Source organism: Haliotis rufescens, unplaced genomic scaffold, assembly GCF_023055435.1.
Source record: "Haliotis rufescens isolate VD_foot unplaced genomic scaffold, xgHalRufe1.0.p SCAF_9, whole genome shotgun sequence".
Lineage (NCBI taxonomy): Eukaryota > Metazoa > Mollusca > Gastropoda > Lepetellida > Haliotidae > Haliotis > Haliotis rufescens.
This window is the reverse complement of record NW_025964383.1, coordinates 6,729,896-6,753,897: the sequence shown is the minus strand read 5'-3', so window position 1 is coordinate 6,753,897 and position 24,002 is coordinate 6,729,896. Positions and strand designations below refer to the sequence as shown.

The window sequence follows — 24,002 nt, the reverse complement described above, 5'->3', positions numbered from 1 at the left end:
TCTCCATTCAAACATGTTATATGTGGGCCGTTCTCATTGTGACACGACTGTTAAGTTGATGTGTAGATACATGCGTATGGTTGTGCCATGGGTGTAATGAAAGTGCTGAGTCCCTACTCCCACGCCCAGAACACAACCTGATGCTCTGGAGGACGCTATAACACATCATATACGTGTTACAAGAAGTAAAAAACACATCTTGTATGTGCTACAGGAAGCTATAACAGCTTTTTTTATGAGCTACAGTAATCCATAGCACACACTATATGTGTTACAGGAATCTGTAATACTTGCTATATGAGTTACACGAAGCTATAGCACCTCCTATATGTGTTACAGAAAGTTATAACACATCCTATATGAGTTACAGAAAGGTATAACAAAAACCTATATGAGATACAGAAAGGTATAACAAACACCTATATGAGTAACAGAAAGCTATGACACAACCTATATGTGTAACAGAAAGCTATGACACAACCTATATGTGTAGCATAAAGCTATGACACAACCTATATGTGTAACAGAAAGCTATAACACAACCTATATGTGTAACAGAAAGCTATGACACAACCTATATGTGTTACAGAAAGCTATGACATATCATATATGTGTTACAGAAAGCTATAACACAACCTATATGTGTTACAGAAAGCTATGACATATCATATATGTGTTACAGAAAGCTATAACACAACCTATATGTGTAACAGAAAGCTATGACATATCATATATGTGTTACAGAAAGCTATAACACAACCTCTATGTGTAACAGAAAGCTATAGCACAACCTATATGTGTAACAGAAAGCTATGACATATCATATATGTGTTACAGAAAGCTATGACACAACCTACATGTGTAACAGAAAGCTATGACATATCATATATGTGTTACAGAAAGCTATAACACAACATATATGTGTAACAGAAAGCTATGACATATCATATATGTGTTACAGAAAGCTAAAACACAACCTCTATGTGTTACAGAAAGCTATAACACAACCTATATGTGTAACAGAAAGCTATGACATATCATATATGTGTTACAGAAAGCTATGACACAACCTACATGTGTAACAGAAAGCTATGACATATCATATATGTGTTACAGAAAGCTATAACACAACATATATGTGTAACAGAAAGCTATGACATATCATATATGTGTTACAGAAAGCTAAAACACAACCTCTATGTGTTACAGAAAGCTATAACACAACCTATATGTGTAACAGAAAGCTATGACATATCATATATGTGTTACAGAAAGCTATGACACAACCTACATTTGTAACAGAAAGCTATGACACAACATATATGTGTAACAGAAAGCTATAACACAACCTATTTGTGTAACAGAAAGCTATGACATATCATATATGTGTTACAGAAAGCTATGACACAACCTACATGTGTAACAGAAAGCTATGACACAACATATATGTGTAACAGAAAGCTATGACACAACCTACATGTGTAACAGAAAGCTATGACATATCATAAATGTGTTACAGAAAGCTATGACACAACCTATATGTGTAACAGAAAGCTATGACACAACCTATATGTGTTACAGAAAGCTATGACACAACATATATGTGTAGCAGAAAGCTATAACACAACCTCTATGAGATATAGAAATCATCCCAGAACATCACCAGGAATTTTTAAGCCTCGAAAAACTGTTCAGCCACTGACACATTTCGTGCCTGGATGATATGTACACACACGCGTGGTCATTGGATGGTCGTGCCTAGCACTTGGTCCAATAGGAAAAGACGCTGAAAGTCTCAATACATGTTTCAGCTGTCTTTGCTCAGCCAGAACTATTCACCCAAGTCCCTGGCCGTGCCGACAAGCCGTGAGTAACCAAGTAACTAAGGTAAAATTGCAACATTTGAATATTATTGAAGATCTACGAACAGGGGCCGCGACGCAAACATTTCAGTAAGGGGGTCTACGATCGAGATTCGACATAACATGTTATTTAAAGCTAGGAGCCTGAAATCTTTTTCCAAGAAGAACACCTTGCAGCAGTGTAAGTTCTGTGGCTGGCAATTTTAAATATTTTCAATAGTCGGAAGCATAATTATTTCTTTAAGAATTTTCAGGGACAATGTATTTACTGGGATAACCAATGCCAGACCTGCACTTCAATTTGTCCATGATCTGTCACGCCATCATGTTCAGGCAGGTTTCCAGCATGTTCTATCATGTAAGACCGGTATTGGTAACTACATTTACTCATGTTCCAGTAACATAACGTCAGCTGTGTGCAACATCACAATGGTGAGTCCTACGCATCAGTTTCATCTAGCAGACTACGTGGTGTTTAGTTTGACTATCGTAGTATCACTGGGTATAGGGGCGTACTATGCCGTGAAGGGACGACGCAAGTCCAGTGCTTCTGAATACCTAGTAGGTGGACGCAAGATGAAGATCATTCCTGTTGCTCTGTCTCTCATGGTGTCCTTCGAGTCCTCCATCATGATGCTTGGGTTCCCTGCTGAAGTGTACATCTATGGAATCATGTTCTGGCTCAGCACGTTCGGCTTCATGTTCGCCAACCTGATCGGTACCCGCCTGATCGTGCCCATGGTGCATCCACTCAGGCTAACCAGCGCCTACGAGTACCTACAGCTGAGGTTCAAGTCCAGGATGATCCGGCAACTCGGAACCACGCTGGCATATCTCAGTACGGTACGTACGTTGTGCTACAGGATACGGGGTAAGGGTGGCATATCTCAGTACAGTACGTACGTTGTGCTACAGGATACGGGGTAAGGATGGCATATCTCAGTACAGTACGTACGTTTTGCTACAGGGGGTGGCGTACAATGGCATGTCTCAGTACGGTACGTACGTCTTGCTACAGGGGGTGGCGTGCAATGGCATGTCTCAGTACGGTACGTACGTTTTGTACAGGGGGTTAGGCGAGATGACATGCCTCAGTACGGTACGTACGTTTTGCTACAGGGATGGAGTAAGGGTGGCATGTTTCAGTACGGTTCGTACGTTTTTGCTACGGGGGGTGGCGTACAATGGCATGTCTCAGTACGGTACGTACGTTTTGCTACAGGGATGGAGTAAGGGTGGCATGTTTCAGTACGGTTCGTACGTTTTTGCTACAGGGGGTGGCGTACAATGGCATGTCTCAGTCGGTACGTACGTTTTGCTACAGGGATGGAGTAAGGGTGGCACGTTTCAGTACGGTTCGACCGTTTTTGCTACAGGGGGTTAGGTGAGATGGCATATCTCAGTACAATTCGTACGTTTTGCTACAGGGGATGGGGTACAATGGCATATCTCAGTACGGTTCGTACATTTTGCTACAGGGGTGGCGTACAATGGCATGTCTCAGTACAGTACGTACGTTTTGCTACAGGGGTGAAGTGAGATGGCATGTCTCAGTACGGTACGTACGTTTAGCTACAGGGGTGGTGTAATTGTGACGTGTGTGTGTGTGTGATTGTCACTGACGATATTGTACACTTATCCCGGTTTCTATTTTCAGTTGTTCTATATGGGCATTGTATTGTTTGGGCCGGCAATAGCACTGGAGGCAGGTAGGTGATCTATGTACACACTGGGTATCACAAGTGGGTATCATAACTGTAGGATCGACACACTGGGTATCACTAGTGGGTATCAAACCTGTAGGATCGACACACTGGGTATCGCAAGTGGGTATCATAACTATGGGAATGACACACTTGGTGACACTAGTGGGTATCAAAACTGTAGGATCGACACACTGGGTATCACAAGTGGGTGTCATGACTTTGGGGTCGACACACTGGGTATCACAAGTGGGTATCAAAACTGTAGGATCGACACACTGGGTATCACTAGTGGGTATCAAAACTGTAGGATTGACACACTGGGTATCACCAGTGGGTATCAAAACTGTAGCATCGACACACTGGGTATCACTAGTGGGTATCAAAACTGTAGGGTCCACACACTGGGTATCACAAGTGGGTGTCATGACTTTGGGGTCGTCACACTGGGTATCACAAGTGGGTATCAAAACTGTAGGATCGACACACTGGGTATCACAAGTGGGTATCAAAACTGTAGGATCGACACACTGGGTATCACTAGTGGGTATCAAAACTGTAGGATCGACACACTGGGTATCACAAGTGGGTGTCATGACTTTGGGGTCGTCACACTGGGTATCACAAGTGGGTATCAAAACTGTAGGATCGACACACTGGGTATCACAAGTGGATGTCATGACTTTGGGGTCCACACACTGGGTATCACAAGTGGATGTCATGACTTTGGGGTCGACACACTGGGTATCACAAGTGGGTGTCATGACTTTGGGTTCCACACACTGGGTATAACAAATGGGTGTCATGACTTTGGGGTCGTCACACTGGGTATCACAAGTGGATGTCATGACTTTGGGGTCCACACACTGGGTATAACAAGTGGATGTCATGACTTTGGGTTCCACACACTGGGTATAACAAGTGGGTGTCATTACTTTGGGGTCGACACACTGGGTATCACAAGTGGATGTCATCTCTTTGGGGTCAACACACTGGGTATCACAAGTGGATGTCATGACTTTGGGGTCGACACACTGGGTATCAGAAGTGGGTGTCATGACTTTGGAGTCCACACACTTGGTATCACTAGTGGGTGTCATGACTTTGGGGTCCACACACTGGGTATCACAAGTGGGTGTCATTACTTTGGGGGCGACACACTTGGTATCACTAGTGGGTGTCATGACTTTGGAGTCCACACACTTGGCATCACAAGTGGGTGTCATGACTTTGGGGTCGACACACTGGGTATCAGAAGTGGGTGTCATGACTTTGGAGTCCACACACTTGGTATCACAAGTGGGTGTCATGACTTTGGGGTCCACACACTGGGTATCACAAGTGGGTGTCATGACTTTGGAGTCCACACACTGGGTATCACTAGTGGGTGTCATGACTTTGGAGTCCACACACTGGGTATCACTAGTGGGTGTCATGACTTTGGGGTCCACACACTGGGTATCACTAGTGTGTCATGACTTTGGGGTCGACACACTGGGTATCACTAGTGGGTGTCATGACTTTGGAGTCCACACACTTGGTATCACTAGTGGGTGTCATGACTTTGGAGTCCACACACTGGGTATCACAAGGGGATGTCATGACTTTGGGGTCCACACACTGGGTATCACAAGTGTTTGTCTTGACTTTGGGGTCAACACACTGGGTATCACAAGTGGATGTCATGACTTTTGGGTCGACACACTGGGTATCACAAGTGGGTGTTATGACTTTGGGGTCCACACACTGGGTATCACAAGTGGATTTCATGACTATTGGGTCTACACACTGGGTATCAGAAGTGGATGTCATGACTTTGGGGTCCACACACTGGGTATCACAAGTGTTTGTCATGACTTTGGGGTCCAAACACTTGGTATCACAAGTGGGTGTCATGACTTTGGGGTCCACACACTGGGTATAACAAGTGGGTGTCATTACTTTGGGGTCGACACACTGGGTATCAGAAGTTGGTGTCATGACTTTTGGGTCGACACACTGGGTATCACAAGTGGATGTCATGACTTTGGGGTCCACACACTGGGTATCACAAGTGGATGTCATGACTTTGGGGTCCACACACTGGGTATCAGAAGTGGGTGTCATGACTTTGGGGTCCACACACTGGGTATCACAAGTGTTTGTCATGACTTTGGGGTCAACACACTGGGTATCACAAGTGGGTATCATAACTGTAGGATCGATACACTGGGTATCGCAAGTGGATGTCATGGCTTTGGGGTCCACACACTGGGTATCACAAGTGGATGTCATGACTTTGGGGTCTACACACTGGGTGTCACAAGTGTTTGTCATGACTTTGGGGTCAACACACTGGGTATCACAAGTGGATGTCATGACTTTGGGGTCCACACACTGGGTATAACAAGTGGGTGTCATGACTTTGGGGTCCACACACTGGGTATAACAAGTGGATGTCATGACTTTGGGGTCAACACACTGGGTATAACAAGTGGGTGTCATGACTTTGGGGTTCACACACTGGGTATAACAAGTGGGTGTCATGACTTTGGGGTCCACACACTGGGTATCACAAGTGGATGTCATGACTTTGGGGTCTACACACTGGGTATCAGAAGTGGGTGTCATGACTTATGGGTCCACACACTGGGTATCACAAGTGTTTGTCATGACTTTGAGGTCAACACACTGCGTATCACAAGTGGGTATCAAACCTGTAGGATCGACACACTGGGTTTCACTAGTGGGTATCAAAACTGTAGGATTGACACACTGGGTATCACAAGTGGGTATCAAAACTGTAGGATCGACACACTGGGTATTAATAGTGGGTATCAAAACTGTAGGATCGACTCACTGGGTATCACAAGTGGGTGTCATGACTTTGGGGTCGTCACACTGGGTATCACAAGTGGATGTCATGACTTTGGGTTCCACACACTGGGTATCACAAGTGGGTATCATGACTTTGGGGTCCACACACTGGGTATCACAAGTGGGTGTCATGACTTTGGGGTCCACACACTGGGTATCACAAGTGGGTGTCATGACTTTAGGGTCCACACACTGGGTATCACAAGTGGATGTCATGACTTTAGGGTCCACACACTGGGTATCACAAGTGGGTGTCATGACTTTGGGGGCGACACACTGGGTATAACAAGTGGGTATCATGACTTTGGGGTCCACACTCTGGGTAGGTATCATGAATGTATGGATATCGTGTGTATCACAAGTAATGACTCAACAGCCATATGATCAGTACGCCTGTATTCCATGTGCGGAAGTGGGATGGGATATTTAGGGCTTCACAAGGGAGTCGACATATTATCGCATCGCAGTTGTGTATATAGTGTTGAATTACGCCATCTATGTTTAAAGATATGCTGACAGCGGTTTTCAATAGTCTTGGACTTCTATTTCAGTGACAGGGTTTCCTCTTGCTGGTTCCATGGCGGTGGTAGCGTGCGCCTCGGTGTGTTATACAACGATCGTAAGTGGAGACTGGTGTATGTGTGTTTCCTTCCCTTGTTTTGTGGCATTAGATATTGATGTAAGTTTACGTGTAGTCACTGTCAGTGGCAGCAAATGACTGACACTCTCGTAAAATATCAAGTCGTGGCCAGATTGTAGCAGGAAGCAGAATTTAGAGTAAACTCTCTTGGTTGTTGGCAAACACAGGACAACTTAATCGTTCGAGTAATTTCGTGATGTGACAGTTTCGTGATGTGACTGTTTCGTGATGTGACAGTTTCGTGAAGGTCTGTTGTACCTATCTCGGAGAGTTAAAGTTGGTTCTTCCATGTCTTTCACGACAGAGCAGCGCCTCTTTCAAGACTTTTGATAGTGGCACTATTCTGAACTATCGTGAGTGTGCTTGAGGGCCTGGTACTTATTGCTGTTGTCACTTATCTGAAACTGTGTGTTTCAATGTTATCTGTTTATTATTCATAGTACTTGTGTTATAATTCATTGAACTTTTGTGGTAATTCACTGACTTGACTAATTGGTCAGGGAGGATTCAAGGCTGTTATCTGGACGGACGTTTTCCAGACGGTTGTCATGCTCACCGGAATGTTCGCAATTCTCATCAAGGTATGTCATCATGCCCTGCGAGGAGGCTGTCATCATCAACTGTAGGTATGTCGTCATGCCCTGCGAAGAGGCTGTCATCATCAACAGTACTGTAGGTATGTCGTCATGCCCTGTGGGAAGGCTGTCATCATCAACAGAACTGTAGGTATGTCGTCATGCCCTGTGGGAAGGCTGTCATCATCAACTGTAGGTATGTCGTCATGCCCTGTGGGGAGGCTGTCATCATCAACTGTAGGTATGTCGTCATACCCTGTGGGGAGGCTGTCATCCTCAACTGTTGGTATGTCGTCATGCCCTGTGGGGAGGCTGTCATCATCAAATGTAGGTATGTCGTCATGCCCTGTGGGGAGGCTGTCATCAACCGTAGGTATGTCCTTATACCCTGTGGGGAGGCTGTCATCATCAACTGTAGGTATGTCGTCCTGTGGAAGACTCTCATCATCAACTGTTCTTGCTCGTGGGGAGACTGCATCATAAACTGTAGGTATGTCGTCCTAGCTTGTATGGAGGCTGTCATCATCAACTGTAGGTATGTCGTCCTTTGGAAGGCTGTCATCATCAAATGTAGGTATGTCTTTTTGGCTTGTAGGGAGTGTGTCATCATCAACTGTAAGTATGTCGTCCTGTGGGAGGCTGTCATCATCAACTGTAGGTATGTCGTCCTGTGGGAGGCTGTCATCATCAACTGTAGGTATGTCGTCCTGTGGGAGGCTGTCATCATCAACTGTAGGTATGTCGTCTTGGCTTGTGGGGAGGCTGTCATCATCAACTGTATTTATGTCGTCTTGGCGTTTGGGGAGGCTGTCATCATCAACTGTAGGTATGTCGTCCTGTGGGAGGCTGTCATCATCAACTGTATTTATGTCGTCTTGGCGTTTGGGGAGGCTGTCATCATCAACTTTAGGTATGTCGTCTTGGCTGATGGGGAGGCTGTCATCATCAACTGTATTTATGTCGTCTTGGCTGATGGGGAGGCTGTCATCATCAACTGTATTTATGTCGTCTTGGCTGATGGGGAGGCTGTCATCATCAACTGTAGGTATGTCGTCCTGTGGGAGGCTGTCATCATCAACTGTAGGTATGTCGTCCTGTGGGAGGCTGTCATCATCAACTGTAGGTATGTCGTCTTGGCTTGTGGGGAGGCTGTCATCATCAACTGTAGGTATGTCGTCCTGTGGGAGGCTGTCATCATCAACTGTAGGTATGTCGTCTTGGCTTGTGGGGAGGCTGTCATCATCAACTGTAGGTATGTCGTCCTGTGGGAGGCTGTCATCATCAACTGTAGGTATGTCGTCTTGGCTTGTGGGGAGGCTGTCATCATCAACTGTAGGTATGTCGTCCTGTGGGAGGCTGTCATCATTAAATGCAGGTATGTAGTCCTAGCTTGTGGGGAGGCTGTCATCATCAACTGTAGTAAGCAGTCATATCTAGGTGTGTCGTCCTTCCTTGCATGGAGAAGCCCTGTCACAGGTAAGGTTCATGTGGAACTTTTCTCCAATTTTGTCCCCATGTGCAGTTAATAACATCGTCCTTAATCTGTATCGTCGGAAGATTTGACCAAACGCTATCGTATCCTACGAGGGGCGTTTAATAAGTTTTGCAACTTTGGCATTTGTGTTAACACAAACAATGTCAACTGGTGGCAGGTGTGACACTAGTCATAACATCAGGTTGACACGTGTCATAACAAGTTCCAGACACAACAATAAGTTAGATGTGATGGCTTCATTCGCCTAAGGGTAGTCACAATCATGGATTCTCTCAAACATGAACAACGCGCTGTAATAACGTTCCTCACCAAGGAGGGATGCAGATCAAAAGAAATCCATGATCGCATGTGTAAAGTGATGGGTAAGGATGCTCCTGACTATTCCACAGTTTGTCGTTGGTCTCTACAGTATAAAAGGGGTAGGGAGTCCATAGACGATGACCCAAGGTCAGGCAGGCCTTCAGATGCCACCCAACCAGAAACCATTGCTGCTATAGAAAGAAGAATTTTGTCTGACCCACGAGGGAAAGTATCTTAACTTTCTAGGGAAATTCCAAATAGCATTTGGAACTGTTGGAACCATTATTCATGAGCATCTCAACCATCGGCTGGCAAGGTAATGGCCATCATATTTTGGGATGCAAGAGGCATATTACTGATTACATGCCACCAAAAACTACAATCAATGGACAGTATTATGCTAATGTAATGAAAGAATTGCGAAATCTATTCGCGAGAAACGCCGTGGGATGTTAACACGTGGTATTCTACTTTTGCATGACAACGATCTGGTTCACGAGTCGAGAATTGCACAGGCCGCCATATGTGAATGTGGATTCGAACAGTTAAATCACCCACCCTCCAGCCCAGACTTAGCCCCCAGTGCCTATTTCTTGTTCCGGCAAATGAAATCTGCCCTACATGGAAGAAAGCTTCCAGGATGACGAGGATATAAAGGCTGCCACAGAGGCGTAGTTAGAGGGCCAATCTGCGGATTTCTATAAAAGTGGTATTAAAAGCTTGAAGGACAAATGAAATAAATGTATTGAGGTGAAAGGAGATTATATTGAAAAATAAAAGTGTAAGAGATATTCTGCGACTTGATCTTACATTGAAGTTGCAAAACTTATTGAACGCCCCTCGTATTTAGAATGTTTACATGTTTTTTTTATCATTTAAATGTAAATATCAGTACAAGCGAGTTCATTGGAGGCAGGGGCGGTTAAGTTTAGCACACGTGTTGTTTTCTTGTAGGGGACAATGGAAGTTGGGGGACCAACTGAAATGTGGAACATCAACTATCAAAATGGCCGACTTAATTTTTTCGAGTGAGTACCAGACAAGTTTTCAAATATAGCTGATCGTCACACCTTCAAATGCTAAACAGCGACAAATGGGATGGATCTCTGCAGCGTGGGTTCAGTGTGCTGAAGCCCATTCAGGATGCCACGCGACGCAATATTGCAGTAAAATATCAGAGCATTAACTATCTTTATAAACCTATTCATTGGCATCTCTATTAAGTAAGAGAATTCTTTCTATAGGCATTAAAACCTATTGTGAGGTTTTACTTTCAAAGTAAAACCTATTAAGAGGTTTTACTTTCAAAGTAAAACTTATTATGAGGTTTTACTTTCGTTCGGGTTTTTTTACTTTGAATGTAAAACCTCCAATCCAAGGTTTAACCAAGTAACTGAAAAAATGACAAGTAGCAATTCAAAATTGTATTTCAATTAAAATTGAATGTCATGGGTACACTTCGGCGTGGACATTGAAAAGCGACATTATTTGACTTGGAGGTTCCAGATGTAGATGGTTGTGGTTCAACAGATGAAGATGTAGATGGTAGTGGTTCAACAGATGCAGATGTAGATGGTAGTGGTTCAACAGATGCAGATGGAGATGGTAGTGGTTCTACAGATGGAGATGGTAGTGGTTCTACAGATGAAGATGTAGATGGTAGTGGTTCAACAGATGCAGATGTAGATGGTAGTGGTTCAACAGATGCAGATGTAGATGGTAGTGGTTCTACAGATGGAGATGGTAGTGGTTCTACAGATGAAGATGTAGATGGTAGTGGTTCAACAGATGCAGATGTAGATGGTAGTGGTTCAACAGATGCAGATGTAGATGGTATTGGTTCTATGTCCTTCTTCCCCTTCTTGGCACAAATGACATCTGATGCTTTGGCTTTGAGGTCATCATTGGTACGTTTATATAGCCGAACGGCATCACTACGATGACCTGGAATAAACAAACATGCAGATAAAAATCATTATGTACATGGAGGTGCTGTACACCGGTTTGGGGATCCAAATCTATTTTTTATATTAAATCTGCAGACTATACTTCAGACTGAAAATCAGATTTTTCTTTTATATTCTTACTTTCTTCATGGTTTAAGTATTAAAATGTCTTTTTTAAGTGTGTTTTTATGACAAATAATCAAATATACGTTATGACGCCTTTGCAACCACAAGCCACCGATTACGAAAATCATTTTCATATCGCAATTTTAAGTTAATAAAGATAATTTTTGTAAAAAATGACAAAATGGACCCTCGATTTTGCGTGAATACTTGAATGTCTATCAAATTAGTTTTGAAGGACACGTTTGACCTCAAACTATACATATACAAATATTTATATGTATTTACAACTTATATCTTGAAGTTTAGGGATGCATATTTCTAAAAAAAAGGAAAACTGGTCAGATAAAATTAATCTAACACCTTCATTATCTTCTGTTAAAACCTTTAGAACAATAAAAAAAGTCAATATTTATGCCTAGATGTGTGTTCGCAAATCTGCTGCTCGCTAATACTAGCCTCATACAGGCGGGTGGCAGCTGTTGATCGCAAGGAATGGTTCGTCATTCTGCCAATAGGTCCGGCCATCTGGCACAACCGCTTCACAGTGTTTGTAGAGTATTATGACCCACTGGCGATTCCAAAAACCACTTTTCCTCCCTTGGTTTTTTTTGGGCAGCGAAGTAGAAAGCATTCGGCCGTGTAGGCGACTGGGGGCTGAAAAATAGATAAATAGTAATAGTTAATCAAAAATCGTTCGAGATAAAATTTTTTTATTATACTATGAACCTCTTAGAAAAGCTTAACATGACCTTTGGGGCTTTCAAATTAACAATACTCATTAAACGACTTGCCGTTTGACCTTCGTTCCAAAGTGGACCTTTTGGATACTAACCCAGCCAAAACTTCAAATAATTTTTCTGACGGTATTCTAATAGTATTGCATAATTGCAGTATTTGTTTTCGTGCTTTCATGACGTGCCAATAGTGGGACAAGAAATGTTTACTCCTTTACCTGGTGACATTACTTCATGAAAGTATTAATAACCAAAGTTTTGAACAATATAGGGACTAGATACTGAAAAAAGGTCCTATATATTATTCTATTAAAATATGTAAATATAACTGGGTTAGAAATAAATTAATATGACCATTGTTCTTACCACAAGGATTTGTATTTTTCAAAAACCTTCAGGTAACATCTCTCCGGATGTTCCGTGTTCTCGTATTCCCAGGCCCTTTTTTTCTCCACCTTACGCTCCCGAATACCACCCGGGTTGGTTTTGGACACATCTTCAACGTACTCTAAATACCTGCGCCCATTCTGATCAGTGTAAGGGCCGGTGATCTGAGGATTCAAGTGAAGCCTCAGAGCACGATGCTCTTTTCCGCCTCGTAAAGCAAAATGAAGACCTAAAACGGAATCAATTAAAACCAATTTATAAGATTTACAAGACCCAACTTTTAAATTTTAAAACTCTTTTGAACGGCCACTCTTAATTTAGAGCTTTAAAAGAAACCAACGAAAATGTTTTGGAACGCTAATGCCTAACTTTCAAATTTCATCCATGTAAATGGCATTTCAGCATCTTTATATTAACCAAATGAGCCTCCTCCAAGAGGTTGTTTTCGTCAAACTGTAATAGCACGAGGGAATTAAAAAAATTATGGTTAACATTTTAATGTACCTTTAAAATAGAACATTACGAAAATTAATGCTTTTACCTGTAAGATATAAAACTGTATCCAGTAACTGTTGAGGAGAGCTGTCGCCAAGAGCACCTTTCTTCCACAGAGCATCCTCCTCTTCTCTTGTTATCACCTCGGTCGGCTTTCTGCAATCGGCTCCTCGGCATCGCTCACGCATGACTGCGTCCAGAGCTTTCCGACTGTCTTGAAATATGTCATCATCCATTAATTTGAAGGATGAGCCACTTGCTTTTAGAGCTGATGCTAGTGCGGTAAAGAGCCCATAAACAATTGTAGCGGGATATAGTTCTCCATTGGTTTTTCTGGCCTCAAAAAGGAAAAACTTTAAGCCAACATTTAAATCTCCGGCGCTCTGTTGCATAAACTTTTGATTGAAAATTGATGACGATAGTCCCAAATTTTCCCCAATAGGGCGATGTAACCGCTCCTTTTGCCACCTTTCAAACACTCCTATGAGTGAGTGAGTGAGTGAGTTGGGTTTAACGCCGCTTTTAACATTATTCCAGTTATATCACGGCGTGTCAGCTTAATGTGGGAGGAAAGCCCGAAGTGATGCAGGTCTCAGACGTTTACCACTTCGGTGAAACCCACGAGCACGGGTATGGTGCTGACAAACCTAGAAACATAATTGGGGCGAACCGGGATTCGAACCCACAATCATAGGTTTCTGGCGTGCCCAAGGGACGCAACTCTGCACAGCGAATCGCGGCGCCTTAGACGACTGGGCCACCCGTGCCCCCCAAACACTCCTATGGCCCAATCATTCTTGTAGGTTGTTGATTTCGATACACATATTTCCAAACGTTTATCAAGTTCTTCTTCGGTTAATGGCTTTCCAAATCGATAAGAAAAGTCATCGCTTTCTTCAGTGAATGAAGACTGCGTAACAAAATGAAAGTCGTCGTCGTCGTCGTCGCTCATCTTTCCACATCAGTCTCTGGTGAAAGGACAGCAAGGTTTCAAAACACGTGCTTTTAAACAAGTGCTTATCAATGCTGCACAATTTGCACGTGCAGTAACTGCTAGCCGTTACGTTACAACTACCTCTATGTAACAGTTGGATTGTTTAAAGTCGAAAATCTTGTAAAGCAAAAAACACCTTTAAATTTGCGAATTTAAGCGGGATATAGTTTTGAAAAGTTTAAAAGAAGTGGAATATTGCAACACATACATTTAGAAACCGAAGATTTCACTTTCATTTAAAAGTAAGTATTTGAGTTGTGTTTTGTTGTTGGCACATCCAAGGGCTCTTGACCGCCTGGCAAGACAGCGAATTTTACGTGCAAGTTATAATATATCGTCTTCAAGGAAGCGCTATAATGAAGCGCCTCATTTATAGATGCTCGTTATAACATTTAATCAATTTAGACGGTTTATAAGTATGGAAAAACACTTTCCTTCGGTTTAGGTAGACAGAGCATGCCCTGGGGGTCGGGAAAGACCGGGAATGAGGTCTTGGTGGGTGGAGTAGGCCTGAGGGGGATAGGTGAAAACGTAAGACCGAAGGCCGAAATGCCTTTTCGACCTGTTCTCCCGAGGTCATACTACTCTCCAAAATTCCAAGTTCAAGATCGTGAACCGACTTTCAAACCGACATCTTCTTAGATTGATACACGCATTAACCAAATATGTTATTTCTATTTGATACCAAGACCCGTGTTTACAACAGGCTCGCTTAAAGTTCATTGATATGCCAGCACGTGCCGCATCGGCACTGGCACGTGCACCAACCAGTGGACGACCCACGATGTCACAAACCTTTACGTCACCACCTGCACCGGCGGCTCAGTGGGAGGCAGGTGGTGAGGTGAGGTGAAATGGGATTTAACGTCGCGTCCAAGATGATTGCACTTATCTAGCGATGTTCATGCACGTGTGTGTGTGTGTGTGTGTGTGTGTGTGTGTGTGTGTGTGTGTGTGCGTGCGCGCGCGCGTGTGTGTGTGTGTGTGTGTGTGTTTGTGTGTGTGTGTGTGTGTGTGTTGCCGATATATAGTGCTAGCACACTGAGATATCATGCCGCAGTCTTACATGAATACCCCACTCAGACACGGTATACTGACTCCGAGCCGACCAGTCCTTGTTGTAGGGGGAATGTTGTTAATGCTGAGCGCCAGACAGGGTAACAACAAGTACCATCTTTGACTTCTTTTGGTATGACGCGGCCGGGGATCAAACCCCGGACCTTGCGACCCCCGGCAGACGCTCTACCACTAGACCATAGTGGAAAAACATTGGGTTACAGTAAACCCTCACCGGAGGTACATAATGTAAATTGGCCGCAACCGCCAGCTTCAACCACGACCCAACAGTTCACAGTCTTCCGTGTAGGGTTTAATGTAAATGTATGCCCCACCCACAGCTTCAGACTTTACCCCACTGATCGCCGTCAGGTTTCCGTGTAGGGTTTAATGTACACATATGCCCCACCCACAGCTTCAGACTTGACCCCACTGATCGCCGTCAGGTTTCCGTGTAGGGTTTAATGTACACATATGCCCCACCCACAGCTTCAGACTTGACCCAACTGATCGCCGTCAGGTTTCCGTGTAGGGTTTAATGTACACATATGCCCCACCCACAGCTTCATACTTGACCCCACTGATCGCCGTCAGGTTTCCGTGTAGGGTTTAATGTAGATGTATGCCCCACCCACAGCTTCAGACTTGACCCAACTGATCGCCGTCAGGTTTCCGTGTAGGGTTTAATGTAAATGTATGCCCCACCCACAGCTTCAGACTTGACCCAACTGATCGCCGTCAGGTTTCCGTGTGGGGTTTAATGTGTTTAATGTTAAGTGTGTCCTATCACCAGCTTCAACCCCGACCCAACAGTTCGCCACACCTTCTGGAGCTTGTTTCTGGGGTCCAGCGTCAGGATGATCGGACTGACCATCGGTCAGGCTGCCATCCAGCGTATCTCCTCCACGCCAACCGAGCTGCAGGCCAAGAAGTAAGACAAGAGGAGATGTCAACTACTACAGTTAATACATACTTGAGACTATGCATCATATCTAGAAACATATGTTATAATGAAATATGTAGGACAGCTTGTCTATCTATCTATCTATCTATCTATCTATCTATCTATCTACATGTATAGTTGGTTTGGTTGGTTTGTTGTTTAACGCCGCACTCAGCAATATCCCAGCTATATGGCGGCGGTGTGTAAATAATCGAGTATGGACCAGTCAATCCAGTAATGGGATGACATGCATCAACCAAGTCAGCGAGCCTGACCACCCGATCCCGTTAGTCTTACGGCAAGCATGATCGCCTTTTACGACAGGCATGGGTTGCTGAAGACCTATTGGACCCCGGATCTTCACGGGTCGCTTGTGTATAGAAGTCTATGTTACTCACTACTAGTCCAGTAGTATATACGCTGTGCCGATGGAGTCTAGTAGGTAACACGTCCACTAGAAATCCGACATACAGTGATAAAATAACAACGGTGGTAAAAACTTTGATCGACTCTTGATATTCAATCTTGCGGTTATGTACAGCAATATATTACAGAGAGTAAATTACTGATGAAAATATGGAACATTCTTAGGTACACTATAACAATTCAGGAAATTGTTGCAATAGAAGATGTCCTAACTGAATGCTGCTTGTAGAGTTTTGCTCATCACTGGTCCCGCCTTCTTCATCACCCTGTCCCTGGCAACCTTGGAAGGGCTGGTGGCGTTCGCCTACTACTACGACAAAGGCTGTGATCCTCTCAAGTCCAAACAAATCACAAACCCTAACCAGGTACAGGTGCCAATGGGTATGAGGGTAACTCATTGTCACTATGTCTTATTTGGGTATAAGATTGTGTGTTTCCATACAGCGAGGAGTTAGTGAGGTGTCGTTTGTCTCTATAGTGAGGTGTCATAATTATGTATCTATATCGTGGGACGTCAAGTGTATCTATATAAAGGGGTGTCATATGTATCTATATAGTGGAGTGTCAAGTGTATCTATATAGTGGGGTGTCCTGTGTATCTACATAGTGGGGTGTCCTGTGTATCTATATAGTGGGGTGTCCTGTGTATCTATATAGTGGGGTGTCCTGTGTATCTATATAGTGGGGGTGTCAAGTGTATCTATATAGTGGGGTGTCCTGTGTATCTACATAGTTGGGTGTCCTGTGTATCTATATATTGGGGTGTCCTGTGTATCTATATAGTGGGGTGTCCTGTGTATCTATATAGTGGGGTGTCCTGTGTATCTATATAGTGGGGTGTCCTGTGTATCTATATAGTTGGGTGTCCTGTGTATCTATATAGTGGGGGTGTCATATGTATCTATGTAGTGGGGTGCCCTGTGTATCTATATAGTGGGGTGTCAAGTGTATCTATATTAGTTGGGTGTCAAGTGTATCTATATAGTGGGGTGTCAAGTGTATCTATATAGTTGGGTGTCAAGTGTATCTATATAGTTGGGTGTCAAGTGTGTCTATATAGTGGGGTGTCAAGTGTTTCTATATAGTTGGGTGTCAAGTGTATCTATATAGTTGGGTGTCAAGTGTATCTATATAGTTGGGTGTCAAGTGTATCTATATAGTTGGGTGTCAAGTGTATCTATATAGTTGGGTGTCAAGTGTATCTATATAGTTGGGTGTCAAGTGTATCTATATAGTGGGATGTCCTGTGTATCTATATAGTGGGATGTCCTGTGTATCTATATAGTGGGGTCTTCTGGGTATCTATATAATGGGGTCTTCTGGGTATCTATATAGTGGGATGTCCTGTGTATCTGTATAGTGGGGTGCCCTGTGTATCTATATAGTGGAGTGTCCAGTGTATCTATATTAGTTGGGTGTCAAGTGTATCTATATAGTGGGATGTCCTGGATATCTATAAAGTGGGATGTCCTGTGTATCTATATAGTGGGGTCTTCTGGGTATCTGCAGATCATTCCGTTTATGGTGATGGACATCTTCCGGAATTTGCCAGGCATGCCGGGACTGTTCATGGCGGCTTTATTCAGCGCCTCTCTGAGGTAGGGAGCACCAGTGGTTTCAAAAACACATTGTTTCTTATCTACGTAACATAAACATCAAACCCAAACAGAGTCGGCCATTTTTCAAGTTATATTTTCCGTGAAAGCTGTTACAACTGTTGTTATTGACATAGACAAATGAAGTTTTTCAACTGCAACGGTTCCTGCAGCAGTATTCCACCTATTCCGATACAAAACAATTTCAAGTCAATTGTAACAGTATTTAAGTAAAATTTAGCAGGTTTTTCGGAAGAGGTAATTTTCGTAGTTAGTGGGTATTCTGATAGTGTTACCCGTTTGATCCTTTCAGCTCCAGTAGTGTGTAGGATGGATAGTAAATTAAATTCAAACAGTCATATCTAACTGGCCATCGTGTATGGGGGATTAGCATTGTGATAGCCAATACTTTATCAATGCACACTCCCACCTCGACACCCTCACACAGCTAACGCCCCTGTGTTGCAGCACGCTGTCGTCGGGCCTCAGTGGATTGTCTGCACAGACCTGGGAGGACTACGTCAAACCGTATGTGAAGAATCCTACCGAGATGAAGGCCACGATCATAGCCAAGTGTTCAGGTAGGACCGCAACTGAGCAGGACCCTCCGCAACTTATTGATGTGGTGTGATTAGTGTATCAAGTTCAACACAATCCGATCTCACCATCATGTTGTGAACGTTGTTGTAACAGCTATGCTTTAATAAATTGGAAGAAAAACAACCTAAAATGGGGTTACAAAATATGCACAACAGTACTTCAGTGTGTATATTGCAATGTGTATGTAGATACTCGTACTGTATCAGTTTGGGGAGTTGTAAGCAATGAGTTGTAACCAACGGTGTTGCGTCTCTCCTGACAGTGGTGGCGTGTGGAGGCGTGTGTGTAGCCATCTCGCTGCTCATCGCCAAGATCGGCGGGACATTGTCACAGGTAAATGTTGCGGATTTTACACAACTGCTGGATAAATATATATTTTACTGCCACAGATCAGCTCACTATCGAAAGACACTGTATTTATTCAGCCAACCAGGGCATAGTCCTATCTAGAAAGTTCAGAAGGCTACACCACAAGAAACAGTGAACTGTTTTATTAGAATGTCTGGTATGTCATTGTCCTACTGTTTTGTATTTCAAGATATCCTTCAGTCTGCTGGCTGCCTTTTCCGGCCCTGCCACGGGCCTGTTTATCCTGGGAGCATTCATACCGTGGGCGAATATCCAGGTAAACGTGTTAATGCATTATGGCAACATGACATACCTTGGCAACAGGTATATATGTATGTGTGCGTGTCTGAGTGCGTACGTGAGTGCGTGTGTATATATATATGGTAACAGGTATATATGTATGTGTGCGTGTCTGAGTGCGTGCGTGAGTGCGTGTGTATATATATATGGTAACAGGTATATATGTATGTGTGCGTGTCTGAGTGCGTGCGTGAGTGCGTGTGTATATATATGGCAACAGGTATATATGTATGTGTGCGTGTCTGAGTGCGTGCGTGAGTGCGTGTGTATATATATGGCAACAGGTATATATGTATGTGTGCGTGTCTGAGTGCGTGCGTGAGTGCGTGTGTATAAATATGGCAACAGGTATATATGTATGTGTGCGTGTCTGAGTGCGTGCGTGAGTGCGTGTGTATATATATGGCAATAGGTATATATGTATCTGTGCGTGTCTGAGTGCGTGCGTGAGTGCGTGTGTATATATATGGCAACAGGTATATATGTATGTGTGCGTGTCTGAGCGCGTGCGTGAGTGCGTGTGTATATATATGGCAACAGGTATATATGTATGTGTGCGTGTCTGAGTGCGTGCGTGTGTATATATATATGGTAACAGGTATATATGTATGTATATGTGTCCGTGTGTATATATATAGGGTTTGTGTTGCTAGGGGGCATTCGTGGCAACAGTCACAGGAGCAGTGTTCATCTTCTGGATCTCCATCGGGTCCTACATGTCTACTACAAAGCGGAAGACGCCCTGGCTTCCCCTAGGGCCGACAGACAGATGCCAAGTCGACAACGTCACTTATATTAGCGGCATCAGCGACACCACGCCTGACATCTTTGTGACGACACAGGCCTACTCCCCGTGCGTTCATTTAAAATCTCCACCTAGTATGTACAGATTCGTTCATGCTGCCCAGAAATACCAACAAGTTACAGAAAATAAATGTGTTACAGAAAGATATCTATATGTTACAGACAGATATCTCTATGTTAAAGACCAATATCTTTATGTTGCAGACAGATATCTTTATGTTAAAGACAAATATCGTTATGTTACTGACTTATATATTTATGTTACAGACATATATTTACGTTACTGACATATACATTTCTGGTGTCCCCCGCCGTGATATTGCTGGAATATTGCTAAAAGCGGCGTAAAACCATACTCACTCACTCACTACTGACATATATTAACGTTGCAGACAAATATTCATGTTACAGACATATATTTACGGGACTGACTTTCATACTGTAAATCGTGAAGTTAATGCGTCTCCAAAAGAATGCGACCGCTTGTCCCTTGCCAAAAATGTGACTCAACATGAATGCGACACCCCCGTCCTCTCAAGCATCATTGGATTTATATCTAAAGAAAATGTCCTCTGTCGGATTTACAGGAGAAATCTCACCTTAATGCAATCTTACATAAATCCAATCACACACCAAATAGCGCCGCTTATTAACGCTGAGTAGAGTACTTCCGCTAAAACAATACATACGCGCTGGGTCGTGTCGGCCTTTGACGCAGTCGCAAAGAACAAAGACACCGTGTTGCGTGGGTAGAACTCTTCTTGTCTTTACCCCAGAAGTGACAATTCACAGGATGTAATGACATTGTTTATATACTTGGTACAAGTTCTGCTCAATAAACAGTGATGTGGAATACGTAGTTATTTGTTTTCAGCGTATGTCTAAGTTGGTATTTCTGCTTTCCAAACTGTCTTATTGGTGATATAAATGCGATGTTTAAAAGTGCGAGCAAAGACCACTCGCATTTTCGCATTTAATTCACGCTCGCGTGAAATTTCAAGATTTACTTATTTATGTTACAGAGAAGGCCTTGACAAGTTGTACTCCATGTCCTATATGTGGTTCGGGGCACTTGGCATATTTTTTGTTATAGTAACTGGGGCTATAGCCAGCTACATGTTCAATGGTAAGTGAAAGTATGGGTGCATGTAAATACAAGACGAATACTTGTCCTTATGGCTGGCTGTTTGAGTAAGCATTTCAGTTGGAGATCCTTGATGACAGCGCGGTAGCCAATTTTGTCCATGTTCACAACACAGAGTACTTAGTCACTTTGAAGCTTGCAGAAGTATGTTGCTTGCATATGTATTTGGTTCTGATGCATGGAAAATAGTGTACTTAATACATGCAAACTGTTAAGGTTGTATCATACATCCTTCAATAATCTCAGAACTTTTAAGACAACCATCGTATGCTTAGGAGAGCGCGATGTGTGATAAAGTAAAAAAGGTTAAAACAAAGTGAGAGTCCATTATGGAGAACGCGCGTGACACTGTTGCAGGCTGCCGGACGACCAAGATGGCAGACACTCGGTACTTGGTATCTGTGGTGGATCAGTTATTCTGCTGTCTCCCGGAACCCATCAAGCTCTTCTTCAGATGTGGTGTGGACTATTCAGCTGCAAGTTCACTGATTTTGTCTTACATTACTGAATCAATACTTGCATGTAAATTATTGTTTTAGATATGGTAGTGAGATGATATGCTGGTTTTCACGATATGATGGTGAGGCGGTTGTATGGTTGGATGGGAGCTGGCATGAAGCGAGTACATCACCATAAATGTGGGAATAAGGGACATGGATTTACAGTGATGTAGATAAATCGTTTCCAGAGCTTGGTTATATAAATACAGTTTCTGTTGTTTATTCAGGGTGAGTTGTCACGTCAAAGTGCTTTGTCACTACATGTATAACCAAGATGTCCACGTTTGTCTAATAAAGCCCCAACGTATGCTTTGTTTTTCAGGCAGTGCGTGTTCCTGAGTCCTCCTCAAAGGCAGAAATGTACCACACCAGTGTGGACATCCCCGAGGAGGATGAACCCCTTCGCCATCCAGAGGAGGAACATAGTCAGCAGCAGACCAACCACATCCAGATGCCGCATCAATCGGGGGACGGGCCTGAATCAGATCGCCGACCTCTGATTGATACTGACCTGTTCAATCCACACCAAAATCAAGATAGAAATGAACCCATCTTTTATCAAGGCAATGATGGGGAGACATCAAGTCCAGACCAAACCCAAGATAATAAAGAATCATTTCCAGACCAAACCCAAGATAATGAGGAATCATTTCCAGACCGATCCCAAGATAATGAGGAATCATTTCCAGACCAAACCCAAGGTAATGAGGAATCATTTCCAGACCAAACCCAAGATAATGAGGAATCATTTCCAGACCGATCCCAAGATAATGAGGAATCATTTCCAGACCAAACCCAAGATAATGAGGAATCATTTCCAGACCAAACCCAAGATAATGAAGAATCATTTCCAGACCAAACCCAAGATAATGAGGAATCATTTCCAGACCAATCCCAAGATAATGAGGAATCATTTCCAGACCAATCCCAAGATACGGTGAATCGAAACCTTGACCAATCGCATAAGGCAGAGGACCCAAGTCTAGACCAAATTCACGAGGGGGAGAAGCAAAGTCTACTACCAACGCAGACGAAGGACGAGCCATGTCCCGACCAAACCCCCGGGAAGACGGAGCCACGTCTAGATCAAGCTTCACGTACAGAGGAGCCAATGCGCGATCCGAATCTAGAGAGAGGTAACACAAGCAGAGCTCAAATTCCAGATCCAGCGGATGACTGTCCCCACTCAGAGGTGACTAAACCCTAGGAAAAACCTGATGTTCAACAATCTGTAGAAGAAGTATTATAGTTCATTGAACGTTTTCCCATAAACATGGAGAGACGGCAATAACTGACAGCCGCAGTGGGGGCTACTAGAGCTACATGGACGGGGATGGTCGATACAGCCCGGACGTTAGAGAATGGGTTACTGACGTCAGATGTCTTTGCAAATATTAATAACAATGTACATTTTACTCAAGATAACACATGTTGAGATGTGAAGACGGACAGTGAGCACAGCACAAGTTGATGTTGTTGTGAAGGATTTGCGATAGGAACGTTGCAACAACACTCCATTCTTCTCATGTCAGTAGAACTATGGATATCTTTTTCATTGATACAAGTGAAAATGGCTATTAGTAAAGAACAGGATGACGCGTATACCCACAACGCTACATGATGCTGGTGAATGGTTTATGAGTGCCTGTGTCACGCCAATATCGTAATGATTACAGATTGTTCATGTTTCTCTTACCGTCTCTGTCATTATTGTGTCTGTCTGCATTGATGTGAACTGCTGCATGCGTGCATGCGTGTGTGTGTGTGTGCATACACCCGTATACCGTTGAAAGATAAGATTGTCACAATCCCGGGAAGCCATGCAAGTCCAATGTAGGTACGGCCATGTAGTCGATCAGCCAGGTCACACAAGGTATGGACCAGACAATCCAGTGAGTAATATCATGAGGCATCGATCCACGCAATTGGGAGTGATTGGTCAGTCAGGTCATACAATGTATGGCCTGACCAGTAATTGATCAATCAGGTCACGCAATGCATGGCCTGACCAGTGATTGGTCAGCCTGGTCACACAATGTGTGGACAGACTAGTGGTTGACCAGACAGGTCATATAATTTGTGGACAGACCAGTGGTTGATCAATCAGGTCACACAATGTGCGGACTGACCAGTGATTGCTCAAGCAGGTCACACAGTGCATGGCCTGACCAGT

General features: G+C 43.5%; 2 protein-coding genes across 3 annotated transcripts; one reads left to right on the top strand and one right to left on the bottom strand.

Annotated features, from left to right (window-relative positions):
* Positions 1-1,741: 1,741 nt before the first annotated feature.
* Positions 1,742-23,519, top strand: LOC124119499 (sodium-coupled monocarboxylate transporter 1-like). 2 transcript variants are annotated; one of them, XM_048391198.1, is made up of 16 exons: positions 1,742-1,866; positions 2,261-2,705; positions 3,520-3,571; positions 6,973-7,040; positions 7,562-7,642; positions 10,386-10,459; positions 15,963-16,100; positions 16,768-16,903; positions 18,048-18,136; positions 18,602-18,714; positions 18,996-19,066; positions 19,272-19,358; positions 20,035-20,234; positions 21,208-21,311; positions 21,687-21,805; positions 22,152-23,519. In XM_048391198.1, exons 2-16 carry the CDS (start codon positions 2,292-2,294, stop codon positions 23,034-23,036), a joined length of 2,631 nt encoding a protein of 876 aa, XP_048247155.1. In that variant the 5' UTR covers positions 1,742-1,866; positions 2,261-2,291; the 3' UTR covers positions 23,037-23,519. The 2 variants fall into 2 exon arrangements, with proteins under 2 accessions (XP_048247155.1, XP_048247154.1); XM_048391197.1 differs by having other exon boundaries at positions 1,742-1,887.
* Positions 11,537-13,682, bottom strand: LOC124119508 (transcriptional regulator QRICH1-like). The gene is made up of 3 exons (XM_046482037.2): positions 13,166-13,682; positions 12,604-12,853; positions 11,537-12,157 (listed from the first exon to the last, which is right to left on the bottom strand). The coding sequence occupies exons 1-3, from the start codon at positions 13,509-13,511 to the stop codon at positions 12,043-12,045; spliced, it is 711 nt and encodes a 236-aa protein (XP_046337993.1). The 5' UTR covers positions 13,512-13,682; the 3' UTR covers positions 11,537-12,042.
* Positions 23,520-24,002: the final 483 nt, after the last annotated feature.